General features: G+C 35.9%; 1 protein-coding gene across 3 annotated transcripts in view; it reads left to right on the top strand.

Annotated features, from left to right (window-relative positions):
• CFAP299 (cilia and flagella associated protein 299) overlaps nt 1-15,875 on the top strand; it is a 625,888-nt gene that overhangs the window by 595,236 nt on the left and 14,777 nt on the right. For 2 of the 3 annotated variants that reach the window (XM_060011681.1, XM_060011680.1), the window contains one exon: nt 9,892-10,021. In XM_060011681.1, coding sequence (XP_059867664.1) covers nt 9,892-10,021 — 130 coding nt within the window. Of the gene's footprint in view, nt 1-9,891; nt 10,022-10,121; nt 10,279-15,875 lie in introns of all 3 variants that reach the window. The other variant, XR_009519430.1, reaches the window with a different exon arrangement.

Genomic DNA, 15,875 nt, shown 5'->3' with positions numbered 1-15,875 from the left:
TAAATGTTAACACTGATCATGAACATTTTTCAGTTCTTATCTAATCTAACTTTTACTATCCTTTCTACCTGGAATGCTTGGCCCTGCTTCTTTCCATCAGGAAAATCTCATTAGAAATATATTTCAGCAAGATATGTATTGTTTTTGACCTCTACAGTCCAAAAATACCTCACACAAATTTCTATTGTATCATTTTTCATGCTGTATTATAATCCTTTGTTTGCATTTTTGACATGTTGAATTGAATTGAATGACCCTTCTGACTACCTGTCACTAGGGCTTTTAATGTTCTCAATTATTTTAATAATTACAGTAGGTTGTTCAACAGTTATTTATATTTTCCCAACTGGCATATGCATTTATTAAATAGCTGATTGAAGTTAGAGATACATTATATAGTCATGAATAGGAGCCAAGTTAACTAACTTATGGAAACACTAAACTTTAGATTTCATATTCTTACCAACCAAAATAACTGATCAAACCTATATTTTTACATGGAATATGATATTTCAGGAAATTAGTTTGTTATAGAATGTTTTACTGCTTTGATATTATTTGAAAAATAGAAAAAGAACAGGAGTGTTTATTATTCTAGATTAAATTTCATGTCTCTATACCACAATTGCAATTTCATATAATATAATTTTTCCACAGCAATAAAATAAAATAAAAAGTATCAACCATAAGAAAACATGTTTTAGCATTTTTTAAACAACTTTATCATATTTTTGGCAAATCCATGGCAAAACTTTGGAAACATTTTGCACAAACGTTGGATAAATCAGCTCTAAAACAGCAGTGTTTAAATGGTTTGTAGGTGTAGAGACCACACATCTCAGTTTTCCTGGCATCGTCTGGGCTCACTCTTATTGTGTTGGCACAATTAGTAGCAGCTTTCTTCTTTCACAGAAGGAGCCTAGTTTAGAAAGTAAAATTGTAAAGCCATCCTACTTACAGACTGTCTACACAGAGATTAAAAAGGAGACAATAATGTTTAATGCTTAAATGTCCCCATGACTCTCATAAAATCCCCTGAATTTTCATTTTTCAATAGAAATCTTTTTTTTTTAAAGAAGTGAACTATTGGTGTAAACCACTGTCAGTTGTTTTTTTGTGTTTCTTTTTATTTATTTATTTGGCTGCATCAGGTCTTAGTTGCAGCATGTGAGATCTTCGTTGTGGTATGTGGGATATTTCGCTGCTGTGAGCAGGCTCTTTGTTGCAGCATGGGGGCTCCGGAGTGTGCGAGCTCAGTAGTTTTAGCATGCAGGCTCTCTAGTTGTGGCGCATGGGCCTAGTTGCCCTACGGCATATGGGATCTTAGTTCCCCAACCAGGTGTCGAACACACGTCCCCTTCGATGGAAGGTGGATTCTTAACCACTGGACCACCAGGGAAGTCCCTTAATAAAAATCTTTTGATTTCACAAAAAACGTTTTTGTAGGTTTTTAATTTTATTTGTTTTTTACAAATTTCCTTTAAATATGAATATCTCTCTGTCCTAAAAATTATATCTTATCGATATTCTTTATTTTTCTCTCAAATGAAATTTTTTTTTAACTGTATAAGCATATTCAAGTATTAGGTACAGTAAATGCCTACTTGTCCAACAGTTTAAAACCCAAAAAGGGGCTTCCCTGGTGGCGCAGTGGTTGAGAGTCCGCCTGCCAATGCAGGGGACACGGGTTCGTGCCCCGGTCCGGGAAGATCCCACATGCCGCGGAGCGGCTGGGCCCGTGAGCCATGGCCGCTGAGCCTGCGCGTCCGGAGCCTGTGCTCCGCAACAGGAGAGACCACAACAGTGAGAGGCCCGCGTACCACAAAAAAAAAAAAAAAAAAAAAAAAACCAAAAAGATTCCATAATTAATAGAGATTGAAACATCTCCCTCCTAATCATTATGAACTATTGGTTATGTTCATGGGGAAAATCTCTTAGATGGTAATAGCTTCTATTTCAGTGATGTGTTCTCTGTGATTTCAAATTCCCTGTTCTTGTGGTAGTGATCTTATTTTTTCCCTGTGCTTTATGTACTGGAGACTACAATTGTTATAGTCATTATTTTTGTTCTGTATTCACCCCTAAGGCCTTGGATTGCCTTTAAATGTATTTTTAAGTGCAAATTTTTCTAATCTTTGATAGCATTGTCCATTTTGTGCTTTCATGATTTCCCTAAATATGCCATTTCCACTCCATTTGAAGGAAGATATTGAGCAAAACTAGGGCAAACAAAGTATTCTGGAGACACGGCTTTGAAATTTACTCCCCCTGGTGGTCCAATGCTCTGTTGTCGTGTAATGTCATAAAAATATTTTCTCTGGTATCAGGAGTTATCATGTAAAATAGATGACAAACAGGTAATTGTTTCCAAAAACATACATGAGGACCCCCTTATCACTTAGTGAACAGATTTTACACATATTTATCTCAATTCATTATCCCAACCTATTTGTATAAGTTGTGTATAAGTACACTCTCATACAACAAAATGCCCAAACCTTGGATGCTTTTCATGGGGAACAAATGGAAAATTGTTCTTTTATTCCTAAACCTTAAATAATTTCACGTAAGTTACCCCTTAAGTTCTTCTATCTATTTTAGATACAGTATGTTTGAACTTTTCTACAAGTATTTTCTAGATGTGACCACTTAGACATAAATTAAAATAACGTGTAAGAACTCATTGGATCAAAGGAGGCTTTCATAATAACAGTCTATTACCATTGTAAAGAGCCTTTGCAATATATAGTTCAACCTCTAAACTTTAGATAAGAGAAAATTGAAACCACTGCATGAGGGTTTAGATTTTCTAAGTCCCAGATCAATGTTCTAGATCAATTCTCTTAATTACATTTTAAAATAAATTTTCTTGCTACTTCTTTATTTTAATTCTGTAATAATTAAAAATACTGTAATCAGCTGTACCACAAATAATAATAAAGATGGACATATATCATTAATTTAGTCAATGAACATTTATTGAGTGCCACTTTTTTTTTTTTTGCTTTTTTTTTTTTTTGCCTCTCACTGTTGTGGCCTCTCCCATTGTGGAGCACAGGCTCCGGACATGCAGGCTCAGCGGCCATGGCTCACAGGCCTAGCTGCTCCGCGGCATGTGGGATCTTTCCAGACCGGGGCACGAACCGGTGTCCCCTGCATCATCAGGTGGACTCTCAACCACTGTGCCACCAGGGAACCTCGAGTGCCACTTATTGATAGAGACAGTACAGCAAGTTTAAACAGGTTTGGAAGGTGGGAAAAATTTATTTTCTAATATGTTGAGATTGAGGAGTCTATGATTTATCCCAGTAAGTATTTACAACTGAGCAAGTCATGTGAATAAGCAGCTCAGGTGAGAGAACTGAGATGGAACAGTGGTCGAGGTAAGTTGGCATAGAGAAGATAGATTTAATTATAATATATTAGGAGAAAAGTGTGATGACATGGAGAGAATCTAAGTTCGGGGAAGTTTTTAAATCTCTTTTCTCTTCTTTCCTTTCCCCTTTTTATTCCTTTCTTTCCTTTTTTACTTCTTTCTCTCTCCCTCTCTTTCTTTCTTTCTGTCTTTTCCTTGCTTAGCTGAAATTCATATGTTTGTTAGTTCTAGGAAAAGTTTTATAGTGAACAAATGGATACCAAGGGGGATAGGTGGGGTGGGATGAATTGTGAGATTGGGATTGACATAAATACACTATTGATACTATGTATAAAATAGATAAATAGTGAGAACCTACTGTGTAGCTCAGGAAACTCTACTCAATGCTCTGTGGTGACCTAAATGGGAAGGAAATCCAAAAAGGAGGCGATATATGTATATGTATAGCTGATTCACTTTGCTGTACAGTAGAAACTAACACAACATTGTAAAGCAACTGTATTCCAATAAAAATTAATTAAAAATAAAGAAATCAAGAAATAGCAGATTAAAAAGAGCATTTGGATTGGTGACATCAGCAAGATAGCAGAGTAGGAAGCCCTGGACTCTCCTCCCACAAATACACAGATTCAGCAAGAATTCCTAGACAAATTCCCTTTGTGATAAATCCAGAAACTAATTGAAAGGTCCCTGTATCCCCAGGCAAATGCAAAGCAATCTTCACCAAAGCCAGTAGAGAGGTTTGGGACACCCTCTTACTGGAATCCCTACTGCCAGCATAGCACCATACTATGAAAAAGAAACACCCTAACTCTCAGCTTCTCCCAAGCGAGGCAGGGCTTGGTCTGTGCATCCAGACTCCCAGCTCTTCTAAGGGGGGGGGGGGTCCCCAGAGGACTAACTTCAATTCTGCCAGTCTTGGAGTTCTGGTGGGCCAGGCACATTCCATGCACCTGGAGGAAAATGGCGACAGCAGCTTGGGCTTGTAGACATCATACATAGATCTTACTCCCTGCTCATCACATAGCAAATGACAAAACCCACAGCTGCCTGCTTCTCCCTGGGGAGGGAAAAAGTTAGAAGAGGCCAGTGAATCTCTGTCCAGTTTGCTTGGTGGAGGTCTTCTCCTGTATAAGGCCAGTCCATGAAGACTAGGAGAGATGCCTACTTTGTCTAATACGCAGGCAGCAACACAGAAAGTCAAGGAAAATCAAGAATCAGGCAAGAATGTTCTCCCCAAAAGGAATAAGATAAATCTCCAGATACTGACACTACAGAAAGGTACTGATAGTATACCTAAAAGAGAATTCAAAATAACTGTCATAAATGTGCTCACTGAGGTAAAGAAAACAATTCATGAACAAAGGGAGAAATTCAACAAGGAAAAAATATTAAAAAGTACAAAACAGAAATCATAGAGCTAAAGACAATAATTAAACTTAAAAATAACCCACTGAAGTGTTTCAACATCAGACTAGATTAAGCAAAATAAAACATCGATGAACTCAAAGACCAGTCATTGGAAATAATTAAGTCAGAGAAGCAAAAAGAAAACAATGAAAAAGAGTGAAAAAAACCTTAAGAGAGTTATGGGACACCATCAAGGAACCAATACACATATTATGGGATTCCAAGAATGAGGAGAGATAAAGGATGAGAAAAATTATTCAAAGAAATAATGACTGAAAACTTCCAAAATCTGGGGAAGGAAATGGACATCCAAATCCAAAAAGCTTAAGGGACACCAATCAGATAAATCAAAGAAATCTACTTCAAGACACATATTATAATTAAATTGTCAAAAATCAAAGACAAAGAGAGAATTTTGAAAGAAGCAAGAGAAAAGCAACTTGTCACATCCAATGGACCCTCCTCGCCTTCTTATAAGACAATTAACAGATTTTTCAATAGAAACCTTGCAGGCCAGAAGGGAGTGGGATGATAGACTCACACTGCTGACAGAAAAGAGCTACTACCAAAGAGTAATATGCCCAGAATAACTGTCCTTCAAAAATGAAGAAGAGATAAAAACTTTCCCACATAGAGAAAATGCTCAGAAAGTTCACCACCACTAGATTTGCCCTATAAAAATACTAAAGGGAGTTCTTCAAATTAAAATGAAAGGATGCTAAAAAGAAACATGATAGCATAAGAAAGTATGAGACTCATTGATAAAGGTAAATATATAAAAAAATTCAGAGTAGTGTATTACTGTAATGGCAGTGGGTAAATCTCTTTTAATTCTACTGTAAAAATTATAAGACAAAAGTATTAAAAATAATTATAACAAAAAAGTTAAAGATACACAGTATGAATAGATATAAATTTTGACAATAGCATGAAGTACATGGATGGGAGAAGTTAAAATGTAAAGTTTGTGTATGTGATTAAACTTGTTATTATCATCTTAAAATTAACATTTACAACTATAAGATATTTTATGTTAACCTCAAGGTAACTACAAAAAAATACTTATAGAAGATACACAAAAGAAAAAGATCAAGTATTCAAAATATATCAATAAAAAATTAACAAAACAAAAAGGAAGACAGCAAGAGAGGAAAAAAAAGACAAAAGAACTCCAAGACTAACAGACAACAATTAATAAAATGGCAAGAGTAAATCCTTCCCTATCAATAACTGCTTTAAGTATAAATGGATTAAACTCTCCAATCAAAAAACAGAGTGGCTAAATGGATTTTAAAAAACAACACTCAACTATATGTGGTCTAAAAGAAACTATTCACAACAGTCAAGATGTGGAAACTACCTAAATGTCCATTGACAAATGAATGGAAAAAGAAAATGTGGTATATACATACAATGGAATATTATTTAACCTTAAAAAAGAAGGAAATTCTGCAATATGTGACAACACAAATGAAACTTGAGGGCATTATGAAAAGTGAAATAAGTCAGTCACAGGAAGACAAATACTGTATGATTTCACTTATATGAGGTATCTAAAATCGTCAAATTCGTAGACTCAAAGAATGGAATGGTGGTTACCTGGGGCTGGGGAGGAGGGGGAATTGAGGAGTTATTAATCAACAGGCATAAAGTTTCACTTAAACAAGATGAATAAGCTATAAAGCTCTGCGGTACAGCATCGTACTTACGGTCAACATAATGTATTGTACACTTAAAAATTTGTTAAGAGGGCAAGTCTCCTGTTAAGTGTTCTTACCACAATAAAATAAAAATTTTTAGAAAAAGTACTTGTTTTAGATTCTATAGGCTAGGTCTGAGACTGTATTCTAGTACTTACTAGTAATGTAAACTTCAAATTTTTTATTATCTTCTCTTAGCTCCAGTTCACTCATCCATATAATAGGAATAGTAATAAATAACATGCAGGATTCTTACTAAAATCAAATTAACCTACATATATATAGGAATATCATAGTTCTGTTGTATATTAGATACATCTTCTCATATAGAATTTTTTATGGCAAAGCCTTTTTATAGCTCCTGCCTCTTTAGGATTCTGCTTTCTCTACTTTTCCCTCTTCACACCATGGAAACATGTTCAAGAATATTTCATCTTTTAAAAAAAAAAAGCTGAACTTTAATTTTTTATATCCCCAGTGCTGCCCTAGTTTTCTTGTTTACTTTATAACTAAATTAATAAAGGAATTTTTTATTCAGTAATCTGTTCCCATCTTGCCCTTAAATTCTCTATAACTGAATTTTGCCCCCACCATTTTACTGCAACTGCTTTTCCTGTAATATCCTTCCAAGTGCAAATTTTGATGAACTCTCTTCATGCCTTATCTAATATATGAGGCATTTGACACTATTGTCTTTCTTAAAGTACTATTTCTTGATATATTCTCCTCTCTTCAGTTTTTGCAAAAAAGTAACTCTTTCCTGGTTCTTTCTGATGCTTCAGATCACTGTTTTTTACTCTCCTTTGCTGATTCCTCTTCCTACTCGATAAAATTGATGTTCCAGATTTCATTCTTATCTCCATCTTCTCCTTTGTCCATCTCAGTCACCTCTTTGAATTTAAACACTGCTGATACTTCTAGATACATTACTCCATCTAAGAAAAGTCTCTAACTTCAGAAATTCATCCATTATCTATTTCTGTCATTAATATGCATTTAGCATCTACCATTGTGAGGCATGGTCTGAAAAAAGGAATTGGAAATAGGGCAGTAAACAACACAAACCAAGATCCTTGCTTTCATTTTCTTAGATATTTCATAAGGATTTCAAGTTCAACACGTCTAAAACTGAACTACATGCCCCCCACCTCACCTCCTACAATCTGTTCCTTACCTTGTATTTTAGTTCCTAGTAAATAATTCCATCCACTTAAGTATTCAAACCAGAAATCTGAGAGTAATCCTAGACTCTTATCTCATTGATGTCTTTCTCATAACCATTAAATCCACTTTTCAATGTCTTCTCAAATCCAGTCCCTCATCTTCATCCACAAGTACACTTCAAGATTACCTGGGCTCTGCATGTATAAAAGGGGATAGTTTTATGCCTACTTCATGGTGTTGACAATAAGGTTGATGAGATAATAGATTCATTAGTCTCAGAACAGTACCCAACACATGGTGTGGTGCTTATTAAATAAGTGTTAGTTATCTTTATTAAATACTAATAATTATTAGCTATTAGAATTGGCATGTGAGATGAAACCTGTTTCCCTTCCCTGCCTAGTAAAACAAAAGTATTGATTAACAATCCAAATCACTTCATCAAAAGTACCACGTGCTACACAAATTAACTTTTTTTGATAAAGTGTATATATATAAAATCTGCCTGTATGACTCAAGCATTTTATTGGGATTATGTATATCCATATATCTCAGAAATATATGTATGTGTGTATATATATATAGTTGAGGATCATACCCATGTCCCCTATTCCAATTTGTGAATCTCCTAACTGAACAGCCAGGAGAATAGAGGTCAATTTATCTTCTTTATTATGAATTAAACTGAATTGGGGGACCCAGCTTGGGTGCATAGTCAAATTGGCTTGTAATACTTTTACCACTGGATTGAATTTATCACCAGTACTATAGGCTGCTCTCCTATCATCACCCTATTGGGCATTGAGCCTGCCATGATAAACTTCACTCATGAAAGCTGGCTAAAGTGAGGACCTAGAAAGCCATGAATGTTTAGCTCCTTTTCTCAGTTCACTAATCAGATAGTCATTCCTGCTCTCTTGCAGAGGCTTGATTAAACAGACAGAGATGGTTGGAAAACCACTTTTCCTGACTCTGTGCCTCAGAAAAGGCAGACACTCCAATGTCTTGGCCATAGAAGGAGTAAGAGGGGAAGAGAGAGAATAGTTCTCACTAATATGCACCCCCAAAGATATAAATATATGATCTATATAATCAGTTTTTTCTGAGTATTAAAAAATTTGAGGGTAAACATATTACATTTTCAGGTAGTAGCAAAAAGGTGATGCCTCAGAAAACAATGTAATTCAGAGTGAGTTTAATCAATGAAATCTACTCTTTCAAAATGAAGAAGAGGAGTAATAGAGGGAAAAACAACCCAGAAATAGGATAAGGGGAAAATGATTAAAAATAAATATTACAAATATTTGAGAGGCGTACTGGGCTGGGAGCTCTACATGACTTATCTCTGTGGCTGTCATTTTAAAAGCAAACATAATATTAGAAAATGTGTTAATGGGAATAAGATATGTAAAAATAAGTGTATTGAGGATACTTCCAATGAACATAACAGCATTATATTTGTTTTTGACAAGTAAGTATAAAATGAGAGATGGAAAAAAATAGAAAGTTTCCATAGACGAACCTCCAAAGAAGGGATTGAACAGGCAATGTTGAACAGTAGAAAGAACATGTATATGCTTTGAAACACACAGATCTGGGTTGAAATATTAACCCTATGATGTATTAGTTGCAGGGTGTTAACTATGCTAGTTGAACTCCCATAGTATCCTTGCCTTGTCTGTGAAATAAGAGCAAATTCATATGGGTGTTGTTTTAGAATACATCACATCATGCCTGGCCTCTGGTAACCTCTCAAACATAAGTAGTTTTCTTACTGCCTGGGAAACATATTATTGAAAAATAGAACCTTAAAGAAATGAATTAATTTGTTTTGAATGAAAAGAGGTGACTTAGCCTGCCTTTCCTTCCAGTAAACAGTCTCTTAATACCCTGAATACTCAATATCCTGAAGAGTCTGAACTAGAAGAAATAGCCTTAAATTGTATCAATTTTCTTCTTGACTTCCTGGGAATATGATACTGGAATAGGTCCTAGGTCCTAGAGTGTTCAAACCAGGAAATCATGCAAAACATTCATAAATATGTATCTAAATGATTTGAAAATAACCCAGTCTAATCTTTTCTGCAAGAATTTTAATCACACATGTGGTCTACATGGTTGTATAGACTGTGATCCTATCCATTTATTTTGAAGCTGAACTGCCCCAAATATTTTCTGAAATATATTTGTCAATTTAATTCATTATGCATATTAATTCCTAATAAATATTTATTTCTATAGTTTTTACAACTGGGACAGTCATGTTGCTGTTTGGAATTCAACTCCCAACTACCAAGTGATTGCTGATAATCCAGAAGGCTTACTTTTCAAATACAAAAGAGACAGAAAAATTCTCAACGTGGACCCTAAGGTAAGTCTGCTTTTACACTTAGGTATCTCCTCAAATTTTATTGTATCTCTACCATCATTCAAAAATTATTAAATATTTGACCTTAAGCTTTTAAATTTAGAAGTGAAAAGATATGTGGAAACTTAGAGCATCTACTCTCCTTAAAGAAAAAAACTTCAAAACAATAAATTATCAGAAATCAACAAAGAAGAATTTGGGAGGAATTTAAATGGAACTCACATGTGGGAACACTTCTCCATGCCTGACAGCAGAATTAGGTAAGGGAGCCAGTGACAGCAAATCTGTTTGCTCTGATTCTGGGGAGTCCAGTAACTTTCTGCTCTGAAAGGGGAGATGAGTCATTTAGGGAAGAGAGACTCTCACCTCACATACATACCTTTTTTTATGTGACTAACACTGAAAACAGTGTTGTGTTTAGTGCATTTCCGAGCATTAACTTAGAAAATACATTTGATTTAAATATTTTAAAAACATGTGCCATGATATTTTGAATTTGTTCAAAGACAAATGTTTACATCTTACATATTTTCAAAGACTACATTTACATCATGACTTTTAATCATGATTTGTCATATAGCTGGGGGCGAAGGTTGAAACGTAAAAGTCGTATGTGCTTGGGTTGCTTTGGTGGGTTTTTTTTCTAACTTTTAGAAAACATGTTACTCACCTGACAGTATCAGTCTAAAATCCAAAGTCAAGAGAAATAGTTCTTCATAGTGAAGGAATAAAATTGTGTGATATGCCTGGGGTAGGTAAAGGATGGACTGAGGGTAAAGGGGAGTCTTAATCTAAAACCTTTTCAAAAAGTTTTTCAAAATAAAAAATATTTAGTTTCATATCCACTTAATGTAGTTCTTTGCTCATAAAAAGTACTTAGTAACTATGTGCTCAAAAAATGAATAAAGGAAATTTTGTAGCATGAAATAGATTCTTGTCTGAATCAGATACAGCTTCAAACACAAGAAACCCCAAGCTGGTGACTTAAAGAGAAAAGAGACTTCTTTCTCTCCCACTTGTAAGTCTATATAGTGGCTGTCCAAAGTTGGAGTGGCAGCTACACTGTCATCTGGGCCAAGGAGGCCCTCATCCTCTTAGGCCAACATAGATCTCCAGCCAAAACAACCACCTTTTAAACAGAATGTATGGAAGAAGGTGAGTAGGTACAAAGAACATGCCCCCACTGCCTTGTAAGGAAGTTTCCCCAAAGCTACCACACTCATGGTCACGTATGTTCCATGGCAAGAGCTTAGTCACACGGCCATATCTTGCTACATGGAAGGCTGGGAAATGTAATCTTTATTTAGGTAGCCATATGTCCAGCTAGAAACAAGAGTTCTACAAAAGGGAGAAGAGAGGTTTGGGTAGACAACTAGCAGTTCTGTTACTAGATTGGCCTTATGGAGCACCCCCACCACCACCCTTGTGCCCTAGCCTGGCTGAAGACCCCTGCCTTGGCAGGGGAGCTTCTTTTCCTGTTCAGATTTGCACAGGCAATAACAAAACTGATGCTGAGATTGAAATAACACAAGCTTTATTCAATGGCCAGAGAATGGAGAAGCCGGAACTTAGTTCACAAATCAACTTCTAGTCAGGGGGTGATCAAGGCAAGATTTTTAAAGGTAGGGTTAATGACAGGGAGGCATATGCATTGGCTTTCTGGGAATAGGCGGGGTTCTTCCTGGAACTGGTTGCCACCTCCTTTTTTTCCTTCTATGGTGCGGTACTTCCTGTTATGGCCACTGGCAAGCGTGTCACTTAGCATGCTCGTGTATTACAGTGAGTGTATGATGGGGCTCAAGGTCTACTGAAGACCAGGTCATCAGCCATTTTAGACTTGGCCGGTTCTAACCAGTTCTGGTGGCCTCCTGTTTTTCTCTTCTGGTGGTTTCCTGTGAGACAAAGATAACACTTCCCCACAGCTTACATTCCCTTGGGGGAGGGGGAGAGTTAGAGTTAACAACCATGGTGACAGTTTCTGACACAACACTATCTCCTTCAAAAGAACATTACTCTTTTTTTTTTTGTTCTCAGGTTTCTCATTAGTTAGATGAGGGACTGGACCTGAACATCAGTAGGGCCATAATTATTATGAATCTATGAATAGCGGAGAAGTTTATGAGTGCATCTTCTCTCTGGTGGTGCCTCTATACTCATCATAGATGGGTGTCAACATGTTATCATTTGAGGCAAATTACAGAAAACTTAATAAATAGCATTCACAGAGTCTTTTCCTTTTTGAAGGCTAAACTATGTACATAAGAAAAGATATAAATTGATTTATAGCATCATTAAGATGTATGAAACAAATTTTTGAATCAGTTTTGAATATCACACAGACTCTTTTAGGGCTCTATTTTAACTGATGCCATATACATATATCAAGAATGTATGTCATGAATTAGAGTTTTTGTCTATGTCTTTGAAGAATCATTATTGAATCCAAACTGCTGCTTGACTGGTTCAAATAACTTTAACTAAAACACACATTTACAAAGTAATCAATCATGATCTTTCAAAGACTTAGTCAACAATCCATGAAATATAATGTCTTCCTCTTTTTTCCTGGAAGATTTTACTTATAACTCAAAAGATTCATGATGAGTCTGAAGGAAAGTTACTTCCAAAATCTTGGAGAATGAACAAGGATTTGGTTAATTAATGATAAAAGTAAAGAATTATTGGGTGAGACATCCAATGATATTTGGGTACTTCTATTTCTTTAAATTTTATTTTAAGCTTATCTTTTTAAAGATAAAAACTTACTGGAAAAGAATGTCGGTCTCAGAATTAATAAACAAAATTCTAGGCCTTACTTTACTATTAACTGGCTGCATGGCCTTGAGAAATTCACTTTACCTCCCTAGGCTTTACTGTTCACAACTGGAAGATGAGAGTTTATTGTTGTTGTTGTTATCATTATTTTCTGATCTCTGGAGTCCTTCTACAGGCTCAGACCTGATTCACAGAGATTCTGACTCAACTGGGCCCAGAAGTACATATTTTCATAAGTGGCCAGTGTGATTCGGCTGTAGATTGCCATGAACCACAATTTGAAAAAGTCTTATCTATAAAAACACAATAATCTCAAGAGATCTGGTACTCTGTTCCCAAACACAAGTGTTCTCAAACAAAATATAACACATATATTTTCATTTTTATGGACTAGATATAAAAGTAGCATGTACATCACCTACCTGATTTCTTAGCTTTTTCACCCTCATCAAAGACCCATGATCCTTTTATATTTCATGCATCCACATAGCAGCTCTTACAGGCCTGCAGGAGAGTGAAGAAATAAGTTAATATGTCGAGTTTTTTGAACTACAAACAACGATACGAGTTACGTTTTTATAGTCAGTATTCTTCTTAATAACTTTGCTGACAATTCTTCCTAAAATGAACACCTTCTAATAACTCCATAAAGTGCTATAAAATGTTGTAAGAACAACACAACTCAACTCTCCTTCAAGTACTCTCTTTGAAATATTTTATGCTTAAAACTAAAGGGGTCAAGATAAATGAAAAGTGGAAACACTGGTAAACAGGATGTGTTTCCTTTGTACAACACAGATGTAGACTCATTAATTCTGAAGCATGTTTCCTATGAAACATAGTTGTTTGTGAATGGTAAGAGTGGAAAAAAGAAAATTGTGCAGGTCTTAGAACAAGTAATATGAGTTCATTGGTTAATAAATTCCCAATGCAATAAGAGTTTGGTTGCACTGAAAACAGGACCACTGACTTTAACTTCCCTGCAGCTGTATAACATCTGGAAAAAATAAGGTCAGTTTCTACTTTTGAGTGAAGAATGCTTGTCTAAGTGATTCACACCCACCAAAATGTTTCCATTGTATTACCTTTAGAAGGACTGAGGGGACGCAGTTTGCACTCACTCCTCTGCACTATCTGGACAAATGAGAAAAACTAGGCATTTTTCTTTTGCTTTTAGGAAACATTAACCTGAAAGAGTTTGCTTTGAGTCTTAGCCTAACATAGGTGGTCTAAAACCTTCATGATCTACTAATAAGATGAGAGATTGTATAAAATGATTAAAATAGGAAACATCTTCCACAGTTACACCAGCTTTTTTCCTTTCCCCTCCCCTCTTCTATTAACTAATGTGAGAACATATCACCTGGAAAAATGTCTGGTTAATAGGTACTTAATAAATATTCATGGAACAAATGATTAAATGAATGATTCCCTCCAAACACACAAATATAATGCTATAATAATTCAAAGTTGAGGAGTGGATTATGTCACTGATGCTTGAGGTAACAGTGATAGCTAGAAAGGGTACAGTCACACCACTCTGTATTGATCCAAGTAAGTCAGAAAATAAATTACAGGAACTTATCAGTGGAAACAGCTAGTGTTGCCATAATTGTAGGCTTTGTTGAGGTTATGCAGAAACCTTTACTTGGTATGTGCTTTCAAGTGTTCTGGTGCAGTCCCAGGAATATGTAATTTAAGCTGTCTCAAATTAAGACTGTTAAATTAGAATATGTTTTTGATTTATGAACAAATTGACACAAACAGGTTAAATGACTTGTTCAAGGTCACAGAGTTCATCATTAGTAGACTCTAGCGATGGAGGTTAAACATAAATTTGAGACACCATAGGGAATGTAAAGATGAGCAAGAGTTCAACCCTTGCCCTTTAAGTGCTTGAAAGATTTTTAAGGAAACAGGCATGTAAAAAATATAACTGCAACATGAGGAAGAAAGTGATATGTTGCAAAAAAGAGAAATGCTTTGGGGATTCAGTGGAAGAGATGACTTTTGATCTGAGGCAGGAGCCAGTGGAAAGGAGATGGTGAGGGGACAGCATTGGGGATTATTAGGTGATTATTAATAGAGGAGGTAATCTTTTAACTGAAATTGAAGAATGATTAAGAATTGAACTCATAGAGATGGAGAAGAAGATAATGCCAGGAATGAAACCTATTAGCAAAGATAAGGTTGATGAGTGTAAAACAAAGGCAAAGAAAACCTAAATAGTTCAATTTGGCTGCTGAATTAGTTTGGAGAAGGAGCAGAATGGGAATTGAGCATGGAAAGGTCATGAAAAGCCTTGAATGCAAGACTGATGAAGACCTTGGAGTAGACCTGACAGGAAATAGGGAAATATGCCCAGGCTCTTGTGCAGGGAAATAACAGGAAGAAAGTTGTGTTTTAAGGAGATTAGAGGGTGTTGATTATGACAGACTAGGGAGAAAGACTGGAGAAAATGAGAGCGTAACAGTAATCCAGGTGAAGAGCAAAGAGAACCAGAATTAGGGGCCCTACCCCAGTTAGGATGTTTCTGAGCTACGTTTTTAGTATCACAACTACCCGGCCACCCAGGTAAAGACAAAACTTAGAGAATATATCAATGAAGAAAAAGTGGTTGAGAGATCTCACTTTACTCCAACATTTAGGAAAGAGAAAGAGAGTTGGTTCTGGTGCTGGATGAGTATAGAGAAAAAGGTGGATGGATGTTAGTCAGTCTGTCGCCTTTTCATTCTTCCTTCCATCCTCCTGTTCCTCGTCTGATGTTTACTGAGTAACTACTGGGCACTGTGAGGTACAAAAAGTGGACCCGAAAGGTGGGTTTCTTGCCCTAAAAAGCTTATAGGTTAATTGGTGGGCAGGTGAGAACATAAAATACGCAGAGAAATGGCAAGCTGGAAAGTGACCTGAGAGGAAAGAAAATGCTCCAAGAATTCAAAGGAGGAAGAAGTTACTTTGGACCTAAAGCATTCAAAAAAAAGTTAATGAAAGAGATGGCATCTGAACTGGATCTTGAAGGATGAGTATGGTGAAAACATGAGGACTGGAGCAGAGGAGTATACTGATAGGAAGGAACATCACA

This window comes from Delphinus delphis, chromosome 5 (genome assembly GCF_949987515.2).
Source record: "Delphinus delphis chromosome 5, mDelDel1.2, whole genome shotgun sequence".
Taxonomy (NCBI): domain Eukaryota; kingdom Metazoa; phylum Chordata; class Mammalia; order Artiodactyla; family Delphinidae; genus Delphinus; species Delphinus delphis.
The sequence above is the reverse complement of the archived record's forward strand: the minus strand, read 5'-3'. Positions and strand labels throughout refer to the sequence as shown.